The 25,159-nt window shown below is 39.3% G+C and overlaps 1 protein-coding gene across 3 annotated transcripts in view; it reads right to left on the reverse strand.

Moving 5' to 3' along the window:
- ap3b1a (adaptor related protein complex 3 subunit beta 1a) overlaps window positions 1-25,159 on the reverse strand; it is a 315,493-nt gene that overhangs the window by 147,065 nt on the left and 143,269 nt on the right. For all 3 annotated transcript variants that reach the window (XM_088000361.1, XM_088000365.1, XM_088000372.1), the window contains 6 exons: window positions 16,295-16,453; window positions 10,745-10,842; window positions 9,152-9,206; window positions 8,970-9,041; window positions 7,139-7,201; window positions 6,304-6,436 (listed from right to left, as the gene is read on the reverse strand). In XM_088000361.1, the coding sequence (XP_087856487.1) occupies window positions 6,304-6,436; window positions 7,139-7,201; window positions 8,970-9,041; window positions 9,152-9,206; window positions 10,745-10,842; window positions 16,295-16,453 (580 nt within the window). The remainder of the gene's footprint in view (window positions 1-6,303; window positions 6,437-7,138; window positions 7,202-8,969; window positions 9,042-9,151; window positions 9,207-10,744; window positions 10,843-16,294; window positions 16,454-25,159) is intronic.

Raw genomic sequence — 25,159 nt, forward strand, 5'->3', positions numbered from 1 at the left:
GTGAGAAACAGAGTTAGCATTTAGAATTAGCTACTTCACGCTCCACTTTGTCCAAAACTGCTGCATGAGTTTCTTTAATTCTGCTTGTATTTCAGATTTCTGACACCTGAGTATTTTGCTTTTATTGTATGAACAGAATGTCACAGTAATACCTGCAAATTCCCCTCCAAGTCTCACATCCTGTCTTATGCTTCTAGTTAAGAGTTAATACCCTGCAAATCCGTACTTAACACCATTTTGATGGCATCACAGACTGTGTAGTTTAAACATTAAACTTATACTACTCCCATAAAAAGCAATGTGACAATAAACAAATAATCTGTTCTTGCAATATTAACTGAGGGTTAAATATTGGCAAATCACCAGAGGTATCTTCCCTGCTGTGCCATGTCATCTCTTACACCCACTTACGAGGATCTGAAAACTGCAGCTCCAACAGGACAGTACTCCTTTAGTACTGCACTAGAATGTCAGCTTTGAAGTTTGTGCTAAGGTCCTGGAGTGGGACATGAATCCATAATCTGTCTCAGCTCAGCATGAGTGATATGACTGACAGGGAGAAAGGGGAGTTGTTCTTAAGTAAACAATTGATAAAAAGTGATTTTGACACTTACGCCTATTGCAAGAAGAATGTCAAAATCAAAAATGCCGAAGTACTTGTTAGGTCACTTGCTTTGTGGGTCCAGTAGCACAGTGGTTATGCTACTAGACTAATGATCCAGAAACCTGGAGTAATGACTGAGACTGGCTTGAATTCCACAACAGGATCCATGAATTTAAATCCAATTTAATAAATCTGTTGTAAAAAGGCTAGTAATGAAGAATAGAAAATGACCAGGATGTTGCAAAAAAAAAAAACCCTTGTGGTTTATGAATGTCATGTTGGAAAGATTGCTATCCTTACCCCACTAGGCTTAAGAGATATTCCAGACCACACCAACTTTGTCGATTCTTAATGACCCTCTGAAATGGCCTAACAAGCTACTCAAATGCATCCAAGATGACAGCTCATGACCAACTTCTCCAAGATAAGACAGACTAAACAATAGTCACTTATTTTAGGATCTGGTCATACATGAATGAAAAGGCTTCTTATCAAATGTCTCATGTTTTATTCAACAGCTTAATGCTGTTAAATATGGAAAGTGAATTTCAGTTTAACTTTTTTGGACCACCTACACCTATTTTCAGGCTACAGATTTCCTTCCAGGCAAATGGTAATGTGAAATGTGGTAAATGCCTCACCAATACTCAGCTGAACAAGGAACATTTCATGATATAAATCATATGGGAAGTTCCTAATTTATCGCAAAAGCAACACTCAAATCACACAAATGCTGACAATATGTTTAAATTCCTACAGTATACCACCCCTATAATTTCAATTAGGGCACAGAGATTGAAAAGTAGCAGTGTTTAGCTGTAGCCTTCATAAAATAGTAGGATGTCATTAAAAAGCACTAATATCACTTTTCAGTAGTGGAATATTGTCTATTCAACCCAGCAGATTTTCTTAGTGACCTTCATAAGCTGAAAAAAATCACTACCACTAGGGAATGGTATGAAGCCTAGAAAAGACTGAAGTATTAGGGAATATCTAACGGTTTAATTAAGCTTTAGATTAATCCCCAAGACTTGCCTTTGTGATGCAGTCCAAGGAGCAAATGACAAAACTACCCTAGTTTAGTTATTTTGCTGCAGGACTGAATGGTCTCTAATTTTCTGCTCCATCAGACCTGCATTTAAAACAATACATATGGTATAAATAAGGATAATGTCATTTTTGGGGTCAGATGTTTTACAAGCTATGCATATATATTTGTTTGAATAATTTTATGCTATCCTTCACTATGCTTTTATATTTTCCTGTAATGCGCGCCATTTCTCAATTAAAAAGGAAATGAAAGCTACCTACTCCCACAGCTCAGGCTGTTTGATCTCGACTGCAAAGGCAAAGATATTTGTGCAATAGACTAGTTTTTCAATCCACCCTTCTGAGAAAATTCCTTAATACTCTGCTCTAAAAAGACACCTACATCATCAGGGGACATTCCCCAGTTGCTCCTTTTACACATTCCAAATTCCACAAAGCAGGTTACATACTGGAATAGCAACACATGGAAAATGAAATAAATTAAGGTTAAGTGAGGGCAAGGCGTGGCTGCGATTCATTTCCAGGTAGCTTTCTAAGCACTACTACAATATCCATCCCTTTCATATGCACTGAGAAAAAACACTGGTTACTCCAAAGGAACACTGGTTCTTTGCCTAAGTGCCTCCAAAATCCAATTTCAGTTTATCTGTGAGAGAAATAGTCTCTGTATCATGAAGACAAATTTCTCACAATCACAATGTGACATGAGAAGACATTTTTGTTAAATCAGTTGGTTGTGAAGGAATTTGAAAGACGACAAAAATGATAACCATCTTAAAACATCTTCGTTAGAGAGGAGTTTTAATAAATTATGCTGGATAAATCACTGATTCTGATATGATGTTTAAAAAAATGAAGAATCAGAATTATGTTCCTATAGATAGGTCATCTCAATTTAAGTTAAAAAATCAACACCAGGTTATAATCCAACAGGTTTATTTGGAAGTACAAGCTTTTGGAGTGCTGCTCCTTTGTCAGGTAGCTAGTGGAACAGGATCACTGGACACAATTTATAATAAAAGATCAAAGTGCCATACAAATGATGCAATGTATTAGACAAAACTAGACTGCTCTTAAGTCTTTAATTACTTAGAATGGGTTGTAGGTTTCGATTCACTAATATGTAAATCCCAGAGCTTCTTTCAAGTCACATTACCAAGATAATGTGAGGATGTGACATTTTTAAAATTTCTACTTTGGCAATAGAAGCAGTCTGACTCAAGGTTGGAGTACAGACAGAATCTAATCTCACACCTTTAATGCACTGCTTGAGCTGAGAAGTCACTTTTTAAAAAAATATAAAACTTTAAGTTATCTCAGGACTGCAATTTGATAGTAGTTCTGGGATTTACATATTAATGAATCAAAACCTGCACCCCCATTCTAAGTGATTAAAGACTTAACAACAATTGAACAGATTTGTTCAATACATCGGATCAGTTGTATGACACTTTGATCTTTTACTATAACTTGTGTCCTATGATCCTACCCCATTAGCTACGTGACGAAGGAGCAGCGCTAAGAAAGATTGTACTTTGAAATAAACCTGTTGGACTGTAACCCAGTGTTGCGATTTTTAACTTTGTCCGTCCTAGTCCAACACTGGCACCTCCACATCATATTTAAAGATACCAGTTTTAATTGGCAGCCTCGTAATAACCTGGGACACTAAATTGTTTTAGGTGGATCAAACACTCAGTCACATTTTGCAGTTCAGCATCGGAACATTGGAGATTATCTGGTCACTATGCACTCCAAAGGGGGAAGCAGCTTGTTTAATTGTCAGATCTGTTAGCAAACAGGCAGGTCAGAGTCAGTGGAAAAATAAACTAATCAAGATTTTGATCCACGGACAACTGGTGGTCAATTGCAAAAAGAATTGCCAAGGGCAAAACGGCTTGGTGTCTACTCAGAAAGAAGCTATGGATGATAGCAAACTAAGGATAACAACTAATTCTTTGAGAGACTGAAGAAAACTGCAAAGCTTTATTGCTATCAGCTTAAAGGTGGAACATGAATACATTATGAGACTTGGTGCACTGTACAAAAATATTAATTATAATCTGAATTAAGGATTTAACAGCAATCTAGGTTTGTTCAATATATTGCATCAGTTGTATGACATTTTGATCTTTTACTATAAATTGTGTCCTCTGATCCTGCCCCAAACTGGAGTAGAAGAGATATTTGGTGTTGTACTTTCTCAAGTCATTCGAAACAACTCAACATGATAATCCTGTTCTGAAAGCTAACTAACTTCTATACTTTATATAAAGAGTTTAGAATACATATGTAGTAATAACAGGTCTACATAAAACATCAGGGAAAATATAAAGCTTTAATCAGGGTACAACACCATCGAGGAGGAAACGTAATTAAAGGAAGACTTATTGCGCTTTGAGTTAGTAAACAAGAGTCATATGTCAGGGACATTTAAAATTCTGAATGAATGGGGTAAGAGGCAAATTATTTTCAAGTATTGGGGGAATGGGGATCACGAACAAGTGAACATAAGGTATTTCGAACCGTTAGGAGAAAACATGTCTTTACAGAATTGTAAAGTTATAGAACTCACATCCAAGGTTAGAAGCTATGGCAGAAATGCTCTCCATTTTCAAGATCAAATTGCACGGATGGGAGGAGGAAAATACATCAGAAGGAAACCAGGACATCAACAGCAACTGATATTGTCAACTGAACTTGCTTTTGCATATATCCCTGTGCCAGCTCAGGATGTCCAAGAGTTTTAGAGCCAGTTGAGCACTTTTCCCACATGCAGTCAGCAAGAGTTAGGAAACAAAAGTGAATTTTCAAATATGGTCCCACCAACAGCAATGAAATAAATGACAAGATAACCTCTTTTAGCTGCATTTGTCAATGTATGAAGATTGGCAATGCACTAGTGAAAAACTCTATGGCTCTCTTCAAATAGTGACATTGGATTATTGAATGACAGTCTTTGTTTAACTTTCTGAATTTTAGCATCTCTAGGAGTACAGTACTCCCTTAATATTGCACTGAGTTGTTGATTTAGATAATGCAATTCAGACTTTAGTGTGGACTTCAACTCAACACCACCGGAGATGAAAATACAACCACTGAGACAAGTCAGTAAAACTTGTTCACAAAGTGAGTATCAAAAACATAATTTGGAGGTGCCAATGTTGGACTGGGTTGTACAAAGTTAAAAATCATTTTATCCAACAGGTTTATTTGGAAGCACTAGCTTTCAGAGTGCTGCTCCTTCATCAGATGCTTGTGGAGTGCAAGTTTGCACTCCACAACCACCTGAAAGAGCAGTGCTCCAAAAGCTAGTGCTTCCAAATAAAACTTGGACTATAATTTGGTGTTGTGTGATTTTTAACATAATCAAAAACATAGATTGACTGGACTGGAAGATCTTATTCAGGTTTTAAAACATACATATTTTTATGAAATCTCAGTCTGATGCATAGAAAAGCTAAACAAATGCAGCATTATGAAGCCTACCAGATGGTTTAATATTGGTGCGATTTTTGTTAAAAGTAGGCAAAAGCATCTCTGAGAATGTGAAAGTTTATTAATTCTGGTGAAGCAGCAATTTACCTGCACTTCCCTCAATCCAGTCTAATGCATTCACTATTCACAATGTGGTCTTCTCTACCCTGAAGAGAGGAAGCACAGACTGGGCACCACCTCGCAGAACACCTACATTCTATCCGCAAAAATGACCCTGAGCTTCCGGTTAGCAGCCATTTCAACACGTTTCCTGGCCAACATTGTCTTGGGGCTGCTACAGTGCTCCAGTGAAGCTCAGCACAAGTTGGAAGAATAGCACCTCATTTTCTGTTTGGTAACTCTGCAACCTTCTGGACTCAATATTGTGCACAATAGATTTTAGGGCCTAAGGACTTCTCTGATGTCCTTATCCCAACCTTCACATACCAGGCCATGTCATCACATGGGCTGCTAACACACACATCTCATTGTCAGCCACTAATGGTCCATGCTAGCAACTACTCATTCTCCCAGGTGACATTTACCCAATCCTTTGTCTGCCCAACTGTTTTTGTCTCTCGAGGCTTCAATCTTTTTTTATCGTTTAGTCCTTCCCCCTCCCTCCTCCCCCTTCTTTAGCATATATAACAATTTCCTAGCTACAATCAATGCCGAAGAAGGATCACCAGACCCAAAATGGTAACTCCACTTTTTCTCCACGGATGCGGTCAGATCTGCTGAGTTTTTCCAGCAATTTCTGGTGTTGTCAATAATTCACACATCTCATTCAAAGGTTTATTAGGATGCTTTTCTCTTTTAAAGCAATTTATCAGTCATGGAGATTAGATTAGATTAGATTAGATTAGGAGATTTAAACCCTAAGAATAATGCTGACATGCGGGAGAGTTAAAGTAAACTCCTGATCGCAAGGAATGCATTTCAGCACATGGGAGTCACCAGTTGCTTTAAGTTTGCTAATGTTGCCTTCCGATGAAAAAAAATTGGACTTCGTACAGCTTCACAGTTTGATTTTGCTGGATAATAAATTTTTCGGAGGAAATGGTCCAGCTCATTAATTTCAATTAAAAAGCTTTTGTCCTAAAAGTTGGAGTTAATTCAAATGAATGAGTTTTAAAAAATCAACTGTAAATGTGCAATAAATAATGTTTTACCATCTCTGTTAGACAGCAGATACACCAACCCATTAAGACACGTATCTGTAACTTCAGAAATATTGGTGGCACATCTTCCAATTGCCTGAATTGTGGCTGCAGCAAATTGCTTGTCCTGACTTTTCACATAGGTCTGAGCATGAAGAGAAAGAGGAAAAGAAAAATCAAATTACTTGGATTGATGTGCACCCCTATACACCCTTTGGCCCTGCAACAAAAAGAATGGTACCAAGAAAGTGTAGTTTCTTTTTTAAAAGCATCCTGTTCGATTATTTACTTCATATTCTAATTAAAATGCTGTAACTTAGCAATGTGCGAAACAAATATATGAAATGCATTTTTAAAAATACCTTTAAGTTGAGTAACTGATTAAAGCAACAGAGATGCATTGACACATTGCCACCAAGTGGCAGGATGGAGTGTCACATCTATAATTTCCTGTTCTCAGTTAATCTCTGGATGCAATAAATTTAACCCTACCCACTTCATGTCTGGATTATGGATCTATTCAACTTTTGCAAACCATTTTCTAGCCATTTCAAGAGCAGCAACAGCAGAATCCTGAAAACAGATCACTTGTTTTGTCATCCAGTGAAGAATGGCACATGCATCAATGAGATACAATCTAACATATAACAGAAAATATATATTTATAATTAACTACTTTACCTGAAAGTGGCAGAAGACTGTGCAGTTAGGAATTCAAGCAAGTCATATAGATGGCAAGCATTTTATATGTTGCATTTAGAATCCATATCCTGAATAAGCATTAAAAATTAGGTGAAAAGAATCACATGGATCAGTCGAATCAGGCAGTAACTGTGACTGGACCCACCTGAAATTCTCGTAGCACTATAGAGATGTTGGTTTCGCTGGTCAGGTTTGTTAGAATTTCAAGCTGTATAGAACAACAACATATCTTCATCTCTCAAGGAATAATAAAAACTGTGGCCATGCATTGATACAAATATAGGAGAGCAAATTTCACAAATATTCTGCTAAGTTACAAACAAAAAGCAAAATTATTGAACATTTACTGCATTTCTGTAAACTGGTCACTTTCTTAGGAAATTAAGTGTCAGGAGGAGAGAAAATAGTGATTAACGGAGTCCTGAACTGGACTGCACTGGGTCACTGCTGTTCAGAATGTAGGTAAACAGTTAAACAAAGGACTAGTTTTAATACAAAATTTGGTCATACCACTAATCTGATGGCAGGCAACAAACATAAAAAGAGATAAGTAATGTTAAAAACACTTCGGCTCAGGTTTTGCAAGATAGATTTTTTAAAAACTAGTTTAGTTCACATTTCAATGGGGGGGGAGAAAAGAGAAGAAAGTGTCTATATAATGCCATAAGCACAATTAGCAAAGAAAAATGAATTGGATAAAATTGCTCAATATAAAGCTTTACCAATAAAACTTAGAATAAAACTTCAACGGCAAATGAGTTTGAGCTTTAATATTTTAAGCAGACTTTTGCCCGAAGTCCCAGTAAAGAAGCTGTTTTAGGACTACTTGCAAAAATATTGTAGCGTTGTCATAAAAATATGAGAATGCATGAATATTCAGGTATTTCGCATATGTAGATTTGGGCGCTTTTCCAAAAAGCCCTTCAGGAAATAAGGCAGGTTAGAATCCAATGTAACAATTGCAAACTTGCTGCTCAATTAACTTTCCCATTTTCAAGTGTTTTTCAGTAAATTTAAAGCAAATGAGATTTTGTTTGGTAATGGTAACTGGACTTATAATCCAGAACCCTCCATGTCCAAGAGAAATGGGTAGGAATCGTAATATGGCAGATGAAATGTGTATTCAAAAAAATCTGTAAATAAAAACTAAACTAATGGTGATCATATGCCTATTGTTAATTGTTGTAAAGACCCATCTGGCTCACCAATGCTAGTCTCTTTCCTAGTCTGGCTTACAGGTGACTCCAAACCCACAACAATACTGTTGATTCTTAACTGGTTCTTGGCAATTAGGAGTGGGCAACAAACAGTGGCTTAGCCAACGATACCCACATCCTAAACATTAATTTTTAAAAAGCAGCAGCTGTTGTTCAAATCTGTTGCAACAGTTTTTCTTCTAATTCATTTGCAATTTTAAATGCTCTCATGGACAAAGAACTGGTAAACTACTCAGTTGGTCCCATCCAGAAAGGAATTTTAAATACTCTTGGCAACTTGTCAAATGTGTGGCATGAAGACCATAAGAAATGGGGCAGGCGGCCATTCTGCTGCTCAAGCTTGCTCAGTCATTCAATAGCATCACCAAAGGGTTTAGTAAATGTATACTTGATAGAAAAACCTGAATGCATCCAAAAATATAAAACCCCTGACCCAAATAAATTCAGTGCAAATAAAAAAAAGTTTGTTTTCAGATCAACTTAAGCATATTCATCTTAGATTATAGTTCACTTCACTTGAAATACTACAAATAGTGCAGTTTTGTTTTCCCAACTGCTTGATTTATACATATAATATTGCATTATACATGTCAAATAGTTGGACCTCACCAGCAAGACTTACTTACAACTCAAAACAGAAAATTTCTTGAATGTTTCTTTCCAGTTGCTCTAAATTGACCAGGTCTGTTGTACATAGTAACTCTATTCTAATTGTATATTTTAAGCAATAGCAGAGAAGGGTCAAATGATATACCATACCTTCAAAATTTTTATCTGTGTTGGATCAGTGGATCGAATGTAAAAGCTTTTCAGATATGGCTCAAACATCCCCTGTGGAAAAAGATTATTTGTCCAGTTTCAAATGTCTTTAAGAAAAAAGGAAAAATCTAAACTACTGATAACTGACAACTTGGCAGATATCAAAACCACTGTAAACATACCTTATTTCGTATAGTCATTGTTGCAATGTTCTGCAACACAATGTATTGCACTTCCCTGCATATTAAAGAGAAAAAGTCAGCATCAAACAACAGGAATCACTCTATAGTCAAGAGAACTTTCAGGTAATTGTGAGTAGATGCTTTGAATAAGCCTGGAGAGGGAGGAAAGGTATTTCTTGTTCGGTGCTTCACTCACTTTCTAATTGCAAAGGCAGGTTCTATACCTTCACTTCTTATAGTCCCCAATCCTAGGTGGTGACTTGTACATTGCAGTAGCTCCATTCATTTTAAGTAGAGAAATGCAACTTCAGGCTGGCCCAGATCTTGATCCATCCAACTCTAAAGTTATCAGCATTGGCTGAGGTTCCTTTTAATTAAATCATGGATGTAAGCACTGCAGATGAGGCCAACATTTACTTGTTCAACCTGAATTACTTTCAAACAAACAGATGGTAGGGAGTTATCATCTTGAACCAGAGGTCCACCTAGTAGTTGCACACACCCAGCAGTTAGGAAGGGAATTCCAAGTGTACGACACAGTGAAAGAATAGTAGTATATTATCAAGTTAGAATGGCATGTGATTTGGAGGGGAATTGTAGATGGCTGTGTTCTCACACCTGCTGTCCTCATTCTTCTAGGTAGGAGAGGTCACTTGTGCCGAAGATGCTGCAAAGACAGCTTGCTGCAGTGCATCTTATACGTGGTGTATTTAACCATGATTGGGTGTTCAGAGTGGAAGGAGTGAAGAGTTAAGATTTTTAACAGAATGCTGATCAAAAAAACTATTTTTTCCTGGGCAGTGTGAAGCTTCTATGCATTATTAGAGCAGAATTCATCCAAATAAGTGGACAACATTCCATCACAATCTTAACTTTCCCTCACAGGAGGAGGACAGGTATTAGTGAGTTGAGGGGTCAGCCCCTTGCTCCAGAGTTTCCAACCTATGACTGGCATCTTGCAGTCATTGCATACAAGGGTAGCCCATTTATCTTTCAATAATCCTTGGAAGTAAGAGATATACATTAATAGAAGTGGAGTTTCAGAATCTGGGCAGGTCAAATCAGTCCCAGAAGAATCTCATCATGAAGGGTCACCTTCTATTGAAGTAAATGAGTTTGCTCAAAGACTTCAATTAAAAGTGTTCAGTTACATCAAGTTCCAACCTCAATGCCACTCAACCAATATTGGAGAATTTCATAACCTAACTTGCTGTCCTAATCTTATTGTCCTAATTTCTCCCAAATAGACATTACTAAATGAAACCCCTAAACAGCAAAGAGAAACTTGACCAAATCTATCAAAAATCCGACTCTCAAAAGAAGCTGGAGTCAATTCCGATCATCTTTCTGCAGCACTGAACTGAGAAATGTCCCAATGTGCGTGACCACGACTGTGCATTTTTAAGTTGAAAAAATGAGAACCACCTGAACAGGACTACAGGAAACATTTGAACCAAAATTACAAATCTTGAAAGTGGTGTTTATTTAAACACTTTCACAATGAATTGGGTCATCAACTTTGGTCTGTTCTTTTCAAATTTAACCCTTGACAGCAGTTCTGCAAGCAGATTTTTTTTTAAAAAGGAAACTGACCTGTGGCTTCGAAGCAATCGAACCAACGACTTGGCAACAAGGTTAACTTCTGACTTTGGTGCAAGGTGCCAATAGAGCTGAGCAACACCCATTACCACCTGAAGAAAAACAGAAGAATTTGATAACCCAATTATTAAACAACAAGAATTTTGAAGTGTGCATGTCACCTTTTTTGTTGAGGAAGGTATTCGCCTATGTTGTGGTATGACATTAATTGGTTTTATTTGAAATGTGGGTGTTGCCAGCTAGTCCAGCATTTATTACCCATTCTTAATTGTCCAGAGGGTAGTTACGAGTCAATCACACCATTGTGGGTCTGGAGGCATACATAGGCCAGACCAAATAAGGATTTTAGATTTCCTATCCCATAGGACAACAGTGAACTAATGCACTTTTACAACAATCGGCAGTGGTTACATGGTCTCCATTAGATTAGCTATTTAAACTACAAACTTTCTTTTTTTAAAAAAGTTAAATTCCAATTTCAACATCTGCTCAGAACATTAGCCCAGGGTCCTGGATTGCCACGATGTTATTATACCCCTTTAAATTGCTTAAAATTCTCAAAGCACGACTATGCTGATCACGTATAAAGGTGTAATGATTTGTAAGGGAAGTCAATACTGAAACTGGCTAAAGATGTGGGGTGGGTGGGTAGGGGGATTGTGTTTTGGGTAGGATGGAGATCCCTAGTTTGGCCATTAGCCTGATCATGGAACCGAATAAGGCAAATTAGGGATGGTAATAGATCCAAGGACATGCATATAAATTGGCCAATAATAAAAAAAAAAGCAGTTGACAGGATTGGGAGGAGTTCAGATTTCTGCAAAGGAGGTCAAGGAATTGATAATGAGAGGGAATACAGAGTACGAGAGCCTGTGGGGAGCATACAAACTGCCTAAGTTCTATATGTTAGCGAGTTTTGAGAAGTTTTGTACCTCAGATTGAGGTTCTGCTCGCTGAGCTGGAAGGTTTGGTTTCATACACATTTTGTCCCCATACTAGGTAACATCAATTAGTATCCGGATGAAGCACTGGTGGTGTTGTCAGCTTTCTATTTGTATGTTTGAGTTTCCTTGGGCTGGTGATGTCATTTCCTGTGGTGACATCATGTCTTTAAGACCATCAATAATACCCTTACTGGCATAAAATTCACTAAAGAGGAGGAAGACAACAACAAACTGCCAGATATTGCAGTAGAACAGCCAGTGGGGAACTTCAAACCAGCATCTACAGGAAGACAACACATACAGATCAAATATTGAACTACAGAAGCAAACTATCCCAATATCCACAAACAATGCTGCATCAGAACGTTACTTCAATGAGCCGCCACACACTGCAGCACAGAGGAACTACGCAGAGCAGAAGAAAATCACCTGTACAATGCATTCAAAAAGAACGGGTACCCAATGAACAGAGTCCGCTGATTTCTGAGCAACAAACCCAAACAAGCAGACAAAACACATCCAGAAACCTTTGCCACTCTCCTCTACAATAAAGACATCTCTGAAATGACTGCCAGACTACTCAGACCCCTTGGCATCACAGTAGCCCACAAATCCACCAACACACTAAAACAGCAGCTAATGAACATGAAAAGACCCTATATAAAAATGCAAAACTAATGTCAACTACAAAATACTTTGCAAGAACTGTAACAAACACTACATTGGACAAACAGGCAGAAAACTAACCACCAGGATACATGAACATCCACTAGCCACAAAACGACATGAGCCACTCTCACTAGTATCCTTACATACAGATGAGGAAGGACACCACTTCAACTGAGACAACACATCCATCCTAGGTCAGCTAAATCGAGACACACGAATTCCTAGAAGCATGGCATTCCAACCAGAACTCTATCAACAAACATATCGCCTTGGATCCCATTTAACACCACCGGAGAAAAAGAACAGGAAATGACATCACCAACCTAAAGGAAACACAAACATAAGTAGAAAGTGGGCTACATCACCAGTGTTTCATTCGGAGACTCACTAAAAATGTTACCTAGTATGGTGGTGAAACGCCTGAAAACGAACTTTCCAGCTCAGCAAGCAAACCCACATCCAGTTCTATAAGTATATTAACAGAAAAGGGTTTAATGAAGACAAATGTGGATTCTCTGTCACGAACAGGTAACTTGATAATGGGAATCAAATACAGCAGACCAGTTAAATACACATTTTGGCTATATATTCAGAGGACAATAAATAATGAGCTAACATGTTGGAAATTATACTGACTATGTGAGGGAGGAACTGGGGGTAAAAATCATCAGTATTAGTAGGGAAATGGTGTTGGAGAAATTTATGGGATTGAAAGCCAACAATGATACTAGAACTGTATAATAAATGTTGGTTAGATATAGCCAGAATAGTATGTACAGTTCTGGAACCCACATCAGAAGAGGAATGCAATTTGGAGATGGTTCAGAGGAGATTTATGAGCATGCTTCCTGGGCTGGAGAGTTTTAGTTATGATGACTGGATAGATTGGGGTTGTTTTCCTTGGAACAGAAAAGACTGAGAAGCAACATTGAGCTATGAAAAATTATGGATTGGTATTGATATGATACATAGGAAGGAACGTTTCCCCGTGGTGAGGGACCAGAGACCATGGGGATAGATTTAAGGTCTGGGATAGGAGGTATGGTGGGGATGCAAAGTAGTTTTTCAACAGGAAGGAGATGGGAATCTGGAACTCACTAAGGGTGTTGGAAGCAGACACCCTAACATTTACCAAGTGTTTAGACATGCACTTGCATTGCCAAAACTTACAAAGCTATGGGCCAAGTGATTGAAAATAGAAAAGGTAGGTGATTGGCTTATTGAATCTATGTTGGTCAAAAACAAAGGGCTTTCTTTTGTGCTGTAGACCTCTATGACAAATCCCCAGGGCCTGTTAATCTACAGTCTAGAGTACTTAAGGCAGTGGCCCTAGAAATAGTGAATGCATTGCTGGTCATACTTTAAGATTCTACAGACTCAAAAACAGTTCCTATGGATTGGAGCTACTGGCATCGTGGTAACAGAGGAAGCTGGTGGCACAGTCAGGAAGGATAAACGAGGGGGAAATAGTGATGGTGAAATTCACTGCAATTTTTTGAGGACGTAACTAGAAGCAATGATGAGGAGGAGCCAGTGGATGCAATTCACTTGACTTGCATAAGGCTTTTGATAAGATCCCACATAATATATTCAAGTGCACAAGATTGGGGGTACTGTACTGACATGGATAGGTAACTGGTTGCCAGACAGGAAACAAAGGAGGAATAAACAGGTATTTTTCTGAGTCACAGGCAATAACTAGCTAGGTACTGCAGCTTCCAGTGCCTTGACACCAGCTATTCAAAACATAAACGTAATATCTTCAAGTTTGCAGATGACACAAAGCTGGGTGGGAGGGTGAGCTGCAAGGAGGCAAAATGCTCAAGTGTGATTTGAACAAATTGAGTGAGTGGATGAATGCCCGGCAGATGAAGTGCAATTGGATAAATGCGAGTGTCTTCATTTTGGTAGCAAAAACAGGAAGGCAAATTATTGTCTGAATGCAGACACATTGGGAAAATGAGACCTGGGTGTCTTTGTACACCAGTCATTGAAAGTAAATATGTAGTTGCAGCAGGCAGTGACAATGCAAAGGGCACACTGGCCTTCTAGCAAGAGGACTCAAGTACAGGAGCAGGGAAGCCTTATTGCAATTGCACAGAGCCTTGGTGAGACACACCTGAAGTACTGTTTGCGGTTTTGGTCTGCTGGTCTGAGGAAGGATGCTCTTGCTATGGAGGAAGTATAACAAAGGTTTATCACTTTGTTTCCTGGGGTGACAGGACTGATGTATGAAGGGACACTGGATTATATTCACGAGAATTTAGAAAAATGAGGTAGCTATATCGGAGGACAATTAATTTTTGAAATTAGTGAGGAAGACCAGTTTGTTGCTTCTGTCCTAATTTCTATCTTAGTCATTTTGCTATTGAAACCTTGTCCAAACTTTTGTCATGTTTAGTATTTTTATGGAGTCTTTCTTGATTACTCTCCCTTTGTCCACTCTACGTGAATTTCTGCTCGCATAAAACCTTGCTGCTGCAGTCCTGTCTGACTGAACCATTGTCTTTCTTCTTTATGAAAGGACAGGCTCACACAGCCCACCATTTTATGACTCTCATTGTATTCAAATTTTCACATCTAAAGCTCATTGAGACAACATCTTCCAGATATATGAATCTCTTCAACTTCATAATTTCCACTGGCTTGCTCAGTTTAAATTCCCCCACCCCTCACACTCTGCAACCTCCAATCTGAACACCTCCAACCCTCTCATCCTTTAATACCACTTAAGTGATAACTGACCTACTCACTAATGTCTCTCCTTCAGTCCAATGTCAATTTTTACTTCTCTGCTTCTCAGCGAAGCACATATTTTGCTACATTAAAATTGTTAAGCATGAACTGCAAATAAATTAACCCTTGTTTTGGTGGTTTGCTAGAGTGTTACAGGATAGTGAAAAGATTAGTTCCTCCTTAAAAAGTGTCTCATGGTTTTCATGAGCTTCTAGATGAGAAATAACAGTTAGTGCAATTAACCTTGAGCAATTTTAATCCTTGGAAGCAAAAACAGAATTCAACAAACATAATGCAGAGTTATCTTTCTTCCATTTAGGAAGTCTGAAAAATAGCACAGCAATAACCAAAGGCCGAATCAAAGACAAAATAACATTTACTGAATGTCATTTTTAGAAATCTGGAATGATTTCTGGTCATGTGTTCAATCATCCAAGGGTGCAGTGCTCTGCAGCTTAGCCTTACTTTATAATAAATGTTAATGGCAAACATTTCACTAGAGGCATTTATTAACAAAGCACAGAAAGGTGTGCATCAGCAACAAGACTAATTGTCTTGCAAGTTAGTCATCCACCTTCTATTTTCAATGGCCAAAGCAGTGCAGCTATAATTTTCTAATAGCATTTCCTTCAATAGGATACCATGGTGCTCTTTCAGCAAGCCAAATGCAAACATCTAAAATTCACCAAACAGCAACTCATGCCAGAAGGTCACATCACATCTGGCAATTTCTGCAGTTTAACAGCACCATTCTGACAATAACATTGTATATGAGAAACCTTTTGGACAAGAAGTGATGTTTTTCACTGCAAATTATTTAAAATCATCATTTTGAAAAAAACTCAGGTTCTCATGACAGATATATTTTAATAATTATTTCGAACTGACTATATGCCAACCTGCTTAGTTAAATCGGAGCAGAAGGTTGATAAGAACAGCAAACAGGGTTTGAGAGTCCATAGTTCTGTCTAACTCCACGTGGAGCAGTTAATACCATCATAATCACACTTTCTCTACTTTCACTGCTGGTCTATCTAATGAAGCAGAGTGACATGAAGCCACTGGGTATCATCTAGAGGCAATCTGGCTGGAAAGAAAACATCATTGCGTGTGCCATTTTCCCTTCCTTACATCAGGAATGACATGGATTTACTGATTATAACAATTAAGGTAATAAAGACATTGTGATGCATACAGCAGCATTCCTACTCTGTAGTAATGGCCTGGTGTTCCGGAGCAGCAGTCGATGATCTGGGTCCATTATATATGGTTTTTTAGCAGCAACACCATTTTTATTTTGGTCCTCATCAGAATCATAGAATGCTTTCTCATTGTTTTCATTCAACATCTCCTCCTGCAAAAGAAACAAATTGCTAATTATAAATGAATTAAAGCTTAATACTGCTGTACAGGCCCTTCAATACCTCCAATTTTTTTTTATATAATTGCAACTATAAAAACCAAGAAAAAATATAATTTGCTGCTTGTATTTGAGTACTTTGATTGCTTTGCAGTACATATTGAACTTTCATTATAGCAACCCATGTTTTACTCTAACAAAGTTGATAGACAATAGCTGGATGGCTTCTTTTGGGGTTGTAAACTTCTGTGGTATAATTCCAATGACCAGCGTACATCAGGGCGACACAGTGGCTCAGTGGTTAGCACTGCTACCTCAAAGCACCAGGGTCCCAGGTTCGAATCTAGCCTCAGGTGACTGACTGCGTGGTGTTTGCACATTCTCCCAGTGTCTGCATGGGTTCCCTCCGGGTGCTCCAGTTTCCTCCCACAGTCAAGATAATGTGCTGGTTAGGTGAATTGGCCACGCTACGTTGCCCATAGTATTAGATGCATTAGTCAGAGGGAAATGGGTCTGGGTGGGTTACTCTGCAGAGGGTCGGTGTGGATTGGCTGGGCCGAAGGGCCTGTTTCCACACTGTAGGGAATCTAATCTATACATCCCGTCTAAAATAGACATCAGGAAAGAAATCACGTGTGCATAATTAGATAGCATTTTCATTCCACGTTTCAACATCTAGATTTTAAAAATATAAAACAGATTACACTCCACACCAAATTGTGTCTCACCTGTACAATTAAATGCTTTAGCTTTTACTTTTCATAATCCATTTTAGAACATTTGTTGACTGTATCTTTGCGATTTGTAATAAAAGTGAAGGTTTCCATTGGACAAAAGTGGTTATTCCAAAACTCAGCATGAAATCTGGAGCATTCAATAATTTTTGGGCTCTTTATGAACATCTAATGTCTTTTTCAAAAAAATGATTTTAACAGCGTTTTATTCCCTGTTTTGTCAATACACAAATTTCAACTGATAACTAAATACTCCTTCAAAAAGAGAGTGGACAATGCACAATATGATGTGCAGGTGAATACTAAAAAAAAACACTCATCTGAAGCATTTTTTTTTAAAAGGCACTCAAGTCACAGAACCAATTGCCTTTTCTGTCAAAAGCACAATAAATAAATTGACTACCACTAAGTGAAGGAAAAGCAGGCTTAAATCAGTCCCATCAAGAGCTCCATACAACCCACAACCTAAAATTACCCTATTTTCACAACAACAGGCTCTGACAGTGCTGTTAAGTGCATTAGCTGCCCACAGATGACAGCAAGCCATCAACTGCACTGAGCAAAGCCACTCAACAAGCTGCACTTTACAGCTGTACATAAAAATAAATAACCTTCAATTAGTGGCAAAATATGAATTATGGAAAGATTAACTTACTGCTGAAATTCTTGAGCTTAGCGGTTAACATTTTCTTTACAAAAACATATCTTCAGCGAGAAGAATATACAACCTTCAACAATCCATCTACATCACAATGTAACCTTCAGCATAACATTTCTAACATCCTAATTTTCCAGCTCTACAACCCTTTCAGTTGTGAAAAGCAGCTATGTAAAGAGGATGGTTTAATATTGCATCAATGTAAAATGGACACATTAAAATCAGGGTTCTAAAATTAGCAGTCTATCTTGAGTAGAGGATTACATTTTCACAGTAAAAGTTTAACCGCATTCCTTTCCATAATTGAGGTCACATCCCTAAATTAACCAATTACTGCACTAAATGCCATTTATAAAAGTACTACACTCAATATGGCCACAGAATTAGCACTATAGCAACTTTTAAAACATTTGAATTACTTGCATCTTAGGACTTAGCTTTTCACAATATTTCTTTTGTGAAGAGCATAAAGAAAAAAGTTCAACTTATTCAGAAAAATAAGTTGTTCATGGAATGCTGGTGTTACTGATGAGGTTAGTATTAATTGCCCATATCTAAGTGCCCTTGAGGAAGTGGTGGTGGTGGGGGAGGGAAGAGGAGATGGGGATGCTTCTTGGATTGCAGCAATCCATGCAAAAAAAAACTTCTCCATGCTATTAGGCAGTATGTTCCATGAATTTGACCCAGTGACACATAAGGAACGATAATGGAGTAAGGACTATATGGGGCCTGCAGGGGAACTTGCAGGTAGTGTTTCTCCATACCATTCTTGGTGGTAGAGTTGTCAGGTTTGAAAGGCTTTGGAAGCTTGTTTGAAACAGCTTTAGAGTAATTGTGCAATGCATCTTGTAGATGGTTCAATTATAATTACAATGCACCAGTGGTGGAGAGAATGAAAATTTAATATTGAAATTAAAGATGTCACTAATTGGTTACTCTGCCCTGGATGGAGTTGAATTTCAAGTGTTACTACATTAATCCAAACAAGCAGGAAGAATGTCATCTGATTCCTGACTTACGCCTCACGGATGCTGACAGGCGAGTACTCACTAAAAAAAAACGATTGCCCTGACTGGTTCTCAAAAAGAACATTTATGGCACAGATCACTCCGCCCATCATGTTCCTGCTGGTTGAAAAACAGCCCATTCAGCCTAACCCTACTTCCAGCATTGTGTCCATGGACCGGCAGATGATTCTTGAAGTCCAGGGTTTAAACAAAAAGCTGCAAGCTCTGCCTTACAGCTACTACCTTCATAAGTAAAACTCTCCAGGCGAGATTACATTCATGGTAAATCTCCTCTGCACTTTCTCCAGTGCTATTACAGCTACTGCATAAACTGTACGTAATACTCTAGTTGGAGCCAAACCAATACATCATGCAGCTCCAATGTAACCTCTCTGTTCTTAAACTCTGCGCTTCGGCTAATACACTGAGGTATACCATATTGCTTCTCACACACCAATACCCTTCTCATCTTTAGTAATTCCAAGGATCCTACCATTCATCATGCATTGCCTCACCTTATTTTTGCTGCTCAAGTGCACCACCTCTCAATTATCCAGACGGATAATTTGCCACTCATCAGCCAATCTCCTTCTGTAACCCAAGGCTAGTTATCACTCCATTAATAATTGGATCATCGGTGAATATACTGATCAGCCCTCTTATTCAAGTCTAAATTATTTAGATATACGTTGCAAAATGGATTAATGTGTAATCCCACCAGACAGGCTTCCAGCCACAAAACCCACCCCTTGACCATCACACTCTGCTTCCTGCCACTTAGCCAAACTTGCCATATTTCCTTATCCCTTTAGTGCTTACCTATCAGTCTCCCACAGAGGACCTTCTCAAAAGCCTTGCTAGAGTCCAAGTTGATCACATCAAATACACTGCCTTTATCTACATATCTTGCCATCTTTTCTAAAAATTCTAATTGGTTAGACATGACCTTCCCGCCACAAAACCATGCTGACTGTTCCTGATTAATTCCTGCCTCTCCAAATTTATTAATTTTGTCCCTCAGAATCACTTCAAATATATTGTTACCCAGCACAGATTAGATTGTAGTTTCCTGGCTTATCCCTGACTCCCTTATCAATAACAATACCACACTGTCTTTTCTCCAGTCCTTTGGCATCTCTCCTGTGGCTGGAGGGGAATTGAAAAATTGCCAGAACCCCGTCACTTCCTCCCTTGCCTCACTCAACAGCCTGGAATATATTTCATCCTGCCTTAGAGATTTACCTACTTTTAAGTCTGCCAGAAGACTCAATCTCCTCCCGGCCTGTTAATTTCTTTCTGTTCCAAAAGGTTAGCCCTAATTTCTATATCCATAATCACCCCTCACTAGTGAGCAACAAAAAATATTCATCCACAATCCTAACCTGACCTAAACCTTCGAACTCTACACAAGTTACCACCATGGTCTTTAATGTGCCCCATTCTCTCCTAATTAGTCTTGTACTCTATGTACAGAAAATAATTTTGGATTTTCCTTGATTTTACTTGTCATTAGAGATAGGAGCAGATGATATGGCAAAGTATTGAATTGGGGGAGGGGGAATTACAATGCTATTAGACAGTAACTCGGGTGCCTAAACTGGGAACAGATATTCTCAGGAAAATGCATGACAGAAATGTAGAGGTTGTTTAGGGAGCACTTGCTGATAGTACTAGATAGGTTTGTCCCACTGAAGCAAGGTAGGGATGGTAGGATGAACAAACCTTGAGTGACCAGGGATATGGAACTTCTCATCAAGAACAAGGAGGAAGCTTAAGGTTGAGGAGGCAAGGATCAGACAGGGCTTTAGAGGGTGACAAAGTAGCCAGGAAGGAACTGAAGAATGGATTTAGGAGAGGTAGAAGGGGTATGAAAACTCTTTAGCAGGTAGGATTAAGGAAAACCCTAAGGCATTCTACACTTACTTGCGGAATAAGAGGATGGCCAGAGTGAGGGTATGGCCGAACAGGTACAGTGGAGGGAACTCGGGCCTGGAGTCGGAAGAGGTAGGGGAGTTGCTTAATGAATACTTTGCTTCAGTATTCACCGAGAGGGACCTTGTTGTTTGTGAGAACAGCGTGAAACAGGCTGATATGCTAGAACAGGTTGATGTTAAGGAGGAAAATGTGCTGAAAATCTTTATAAACATAAGATAGAGAAGTCCCCTGGGTCAGACGGGATATACTCAAAGTTACTACAGGAAGTGAAGGAAGAGATTGCTGTGCCTTTGGCGATGATCCTCATTGTCCACCAGTGCTGGATGATTAGAGGGTGGCAAATGTTATTCCCTTGTTCAACAGGGAATATGGATAATCCTGGGAATCACAGACTAGTCGTCAGTCTTACGTCTGTGGCGGGCAAATTACTGGAGAGAATTCTGACTGATAGGATTTATGATTTCTAGAAAAACCACAGTTTGATTAAAGTTAGCATGGCTTTGAGGGGGGCAGGTCATGCCTCACAAGCGTTATTGAATTCTTTGAGGATGTGACAAAACACATTGATGAAGGTAGAGCAGTGAATGTGATGTATATGGATTTGAGCAAGATATTTGATAAGGTCCCCCATGGTAGGCTCATTCAGAAAGTAAGGAGGCATGGGATATAGGGAAACCTGTCTGTCCGGATATAGAATTGGATGGCCCATTGAAGAAGGGGATAGTAGAAGATGAAAAGTATTCAACCTGGAGTTCGGTGACCAGTGGTGTTCCGCGACCAGTGGTGTTCCGCAGGGATGTGTCCTGGGATCTCTACTCTTTGATTTTTATAAATGACTTTGATGAGGAAGTGAAAGGGTGGTTAGTAAGTTTGTCAATGACACCAAGGTTGGTGGAGTTATGGATAGTGCAGAGGGTTGATGTAGGTTGCAATGAGAATTTGAACAGAATACAGGGTTAAAGGCAGGAGTCTTGGCAGTGTGGCAGAACAGAGGGATCTTGGGGTCCATGTCCATAGAACATAGAAGAATACAGCGCAGTACAGGCCCTTCGGCCCTCGATGTTGCGCCGATCCAAGCCCACCTAACCTACACTAGCCCACTATCCTCCATATGCCTATCCAATGCCCGCTTAAATGCCCATAATGAGGGAGAGTCCACCACTGCTACTGGCAGGGCATTCCATGAACTCACGACTCGCTGAGTAAAGAACCTACCCCTAACATCTGTCCTATACCTACCACCCCTTAATTTAAAGCTATGCCCCTTGTAATAGCTGACTCCATACGAGGAAAAAGATTCTCACTGTCGACCCTATCTAAACCCCTAATCATCTTATACACCTCTATCAAGTCACCCCTAAACCTTCTTTTCTCCAATGAAAACAACTCCAAGTGCCTCAGCCTTTCCTCGTACGATCTTTCTACCATACCAGGCAACATCCTGGTAAACCTCCTCTGCACCCGTTCCAGTGCCTCCACATCCTTCCTATAGTATGGCGACCAAAACTGCACACAATACTCCAGATGTGGCCGCACCAGAGTCCTATACAACTGCAACATGACCTCAGTACTCCGGAACTCTATTCCTCTACCAATAAAAGCCAGTACGCCATATGCCTTCTTCACCGCACTATTTACCTGGGTGGCAACTTTCAAAGATTTGTGTACATGGACACCAAGATCCCTCTGCTCATCCACACTACCAAGTATCCGACCGTTAGCCCAGTATCCCATCTTTTTATTACTCTTACCAAAGTGAATCACCTCACACTTAGCTACATTGAACTTCATTTGCCACCTTTCTGCCCAGTTCTGCAGCTTATCTATATCCCGCTGTAACCTGCCACATCCTTCCTCACTGTCTACAACTCCTCCGACTTTCGTATCATCCGCAAACTTGCTCACCCAACCTTCTAACCCCTCCTCCAGGTCATTTATAAAAATGACAAACAGCAATGGTCCCAAAACAGATCCTTGCGGAACACCCTACTCCCTCAAAGCTGCTACCCAAATAATCCAAGATGAAGGATGAGAAAAATTTCTGGCTGTAATAACTGCTCCTTTTTTGAGGTATTTTAGGTGATTTCCTTGAAGTCTAGGGGTAGCAGTTACTGTTTCATATGCTGTTGCATTGTTTTGGATATTTGGGGGAAAAAAAGCAGGAGGACATTGTCCACATTGGAAGCAATGACATAGGAAGGGAAAAGGTTGAGAAGGGTGATTACAGAGTTAGGCAGGAATTGAAAAAGGAGGTCCTCGGGAGTAGTGATATCTGGATTACTCCCAGTGCAACAAGCTAGTGAGGGCAGGAATAGGAGGAGGAGAGCAGATGAATGCATGGCTGAGCTGGTGTATGGGAGAAGGATTCACATTTTTGGATCATTGGAATCTCTTTTGGGGTAGAAGTGACCTTACAAGATGGACAGATTGCACCTAAATTGCAAGGGGACAAATATACTGGTAGGAAGATTTGCTAGAACTGCTCGGGAGGATTTAAACTAATACAGGTTTGGAGGTGGCGGGGGAAGCCAGGGAGATAGTGAAGAAAGAGATCAATCTGAGACTGGTACAGTTGAGATCAGAAGCGAGTCAAACAGTCAGGGCAGACAGTGACAAGGTAATAAATTAAACTGTATTTATTTCAATACAAGGAGGCCTAACAGGGAAGGCAGATGAACTCAGGGCATGGTTAGGAACAAGGAACTGGGATATCACAGCAATGACAGAAACATGGCTCAGGGATGGATAAGACTGGCAGCTTAATGTTCCAGGATACAAATGATACAAATCCCTCAGCTGTACTGAGGGATGATATTCTCAGAAATACATCCAGGGAAGTTATTTGGGTGGAACTGAGAAATAAGAAAGGGATGATCACCTTATTGGGATTGTATTATAGACCTCCTAATAGTCAGAGGGAAATTGAGAAACAAATTTGTAAGGAGATCTCAGCTATCTATAAGAATAATAGGGTGATTATGGTAAGCGATTTTAACTTTCCAAACAAAGACTGGGACTGCCATAGTGTTAAAGGTTTAGATGAAGAGGAATTTGTTAAGTGTGTACAAGAAAATTTTCTGATTCAGAATGTGGATGTACCTACTAGAGAAGGTGCAAAATGTGCCCTACTCTTGGGAAATATAAGGCAGGGCAGGTGACTGAGGTGTCAGTGGGGGAGCACTTTGGGGCCAGTGACCATAATTCTATTAGATTTAAAATAGTGATAGAAAAGGATAGACCAGATCTAAAAGTTGAAGTTCTAAATTAGAGAAAGGCCAATTTTGACAGTATTAGGCAAGAACTTTCAAAAGCTGACCGAGGGCAAATGTTCGCAGGTAAAGGGACGGCTGGAAAATGGACAGCCTTCAGAAACGAGATAAAAAGAATCAAGAGAAAGTATATTCTTCTTAGGGTGAAAGGAAAGGCTGGTAGGTATAGGGAATGCTGGATGACTAAATAAATTTAGGGTTTGGCTAGGAAAAAGAAGGAAGCATATGTCATGTATAGACAGGAAAGATCAAGTGAATCCTTAGAAAAGTATAAAGGAAGTAGGAGTATATTTAAGAGGGAAATCAGGAGGGCAAAAAGGGAACATGAGATAGCTTTGGCAAATAGAATTAAAGAGAATCCAAACACATTTAAGGACAAAAGGGCCCCTCAAAGATCAGAAAGGCGGACTTTGTGTGAAGCCGCAGAAAATGGGGGAGATACTAAATGAGTATTCTGCATCAGTATTTACAATGGAAAAGGTCATGGAAGATGTAAGGAAATAGATGGTGACATCTTGAAAAATGTCCATATTACAGATGAGGAAGTGTTGGATGTCTTGAAACGGATAAAGGTGGATAAATCCCCCGGGCCTGATCAGGCGTACCCTAGAATTCTGTGGTAAGCGAGGGAAGTAATTGCTGGGTCTCTTGCTAAGATATTTGTATCATCGATAGTCACAGGTGAGGTGCCGGAAGACTGGAGGTTGACTAACGTGGTGCCACTGTTTAAAAAGGGTGGTAAGGACAAGCCAGGGAACTATAGACCAGTGAGCCAGATGTCGGTGGTAGGCAAGTTGTTGGAGGGAATCCTGAGGGACAGGATGTACCCGTATTTGGAAAGGCAAGGACTGATTAGGGATAGTCAACATGGCTTTGTGCGTGGGAAATCATGTCTCACAAAGATTGAGTCTTTTGAAGTAGTAACAAAGAGGATTGATGAGTCCAGAGCAGTAGATGTGATCTATATGGACTTCAATAAGGCGTTCGACAAGGTTCCCCATGGGAAATTGGTGAGGAAGGTTAAATCTCAGAATACAGGGAGAACTAGCCATTTGGATAAAGAACTGGCTCAAAAGGTAGAAAACAGAGGGTGGTGG

The sequence above is a fragment of the Chiloscyllium plagiosum genome, unplaced genomic scaffold (assembly GCF_037043375.1).
Source record: "Chiloscyllium plagiosum isolate Xiang-an unplaced genomic scaffold, Cpla_swu_hap1 HiC_scaffold_2, whole genome shotgun sequence".
In the NCBI taxonomy this organism is placed as follows: domain Eukaryota; kingdom Metazoa; phylum Chordata; class Chondrichthyes; order Orectolobiformes; family Hemiscylliidae; genus Chiloscyllium; species Chiloscyllium plagiosum.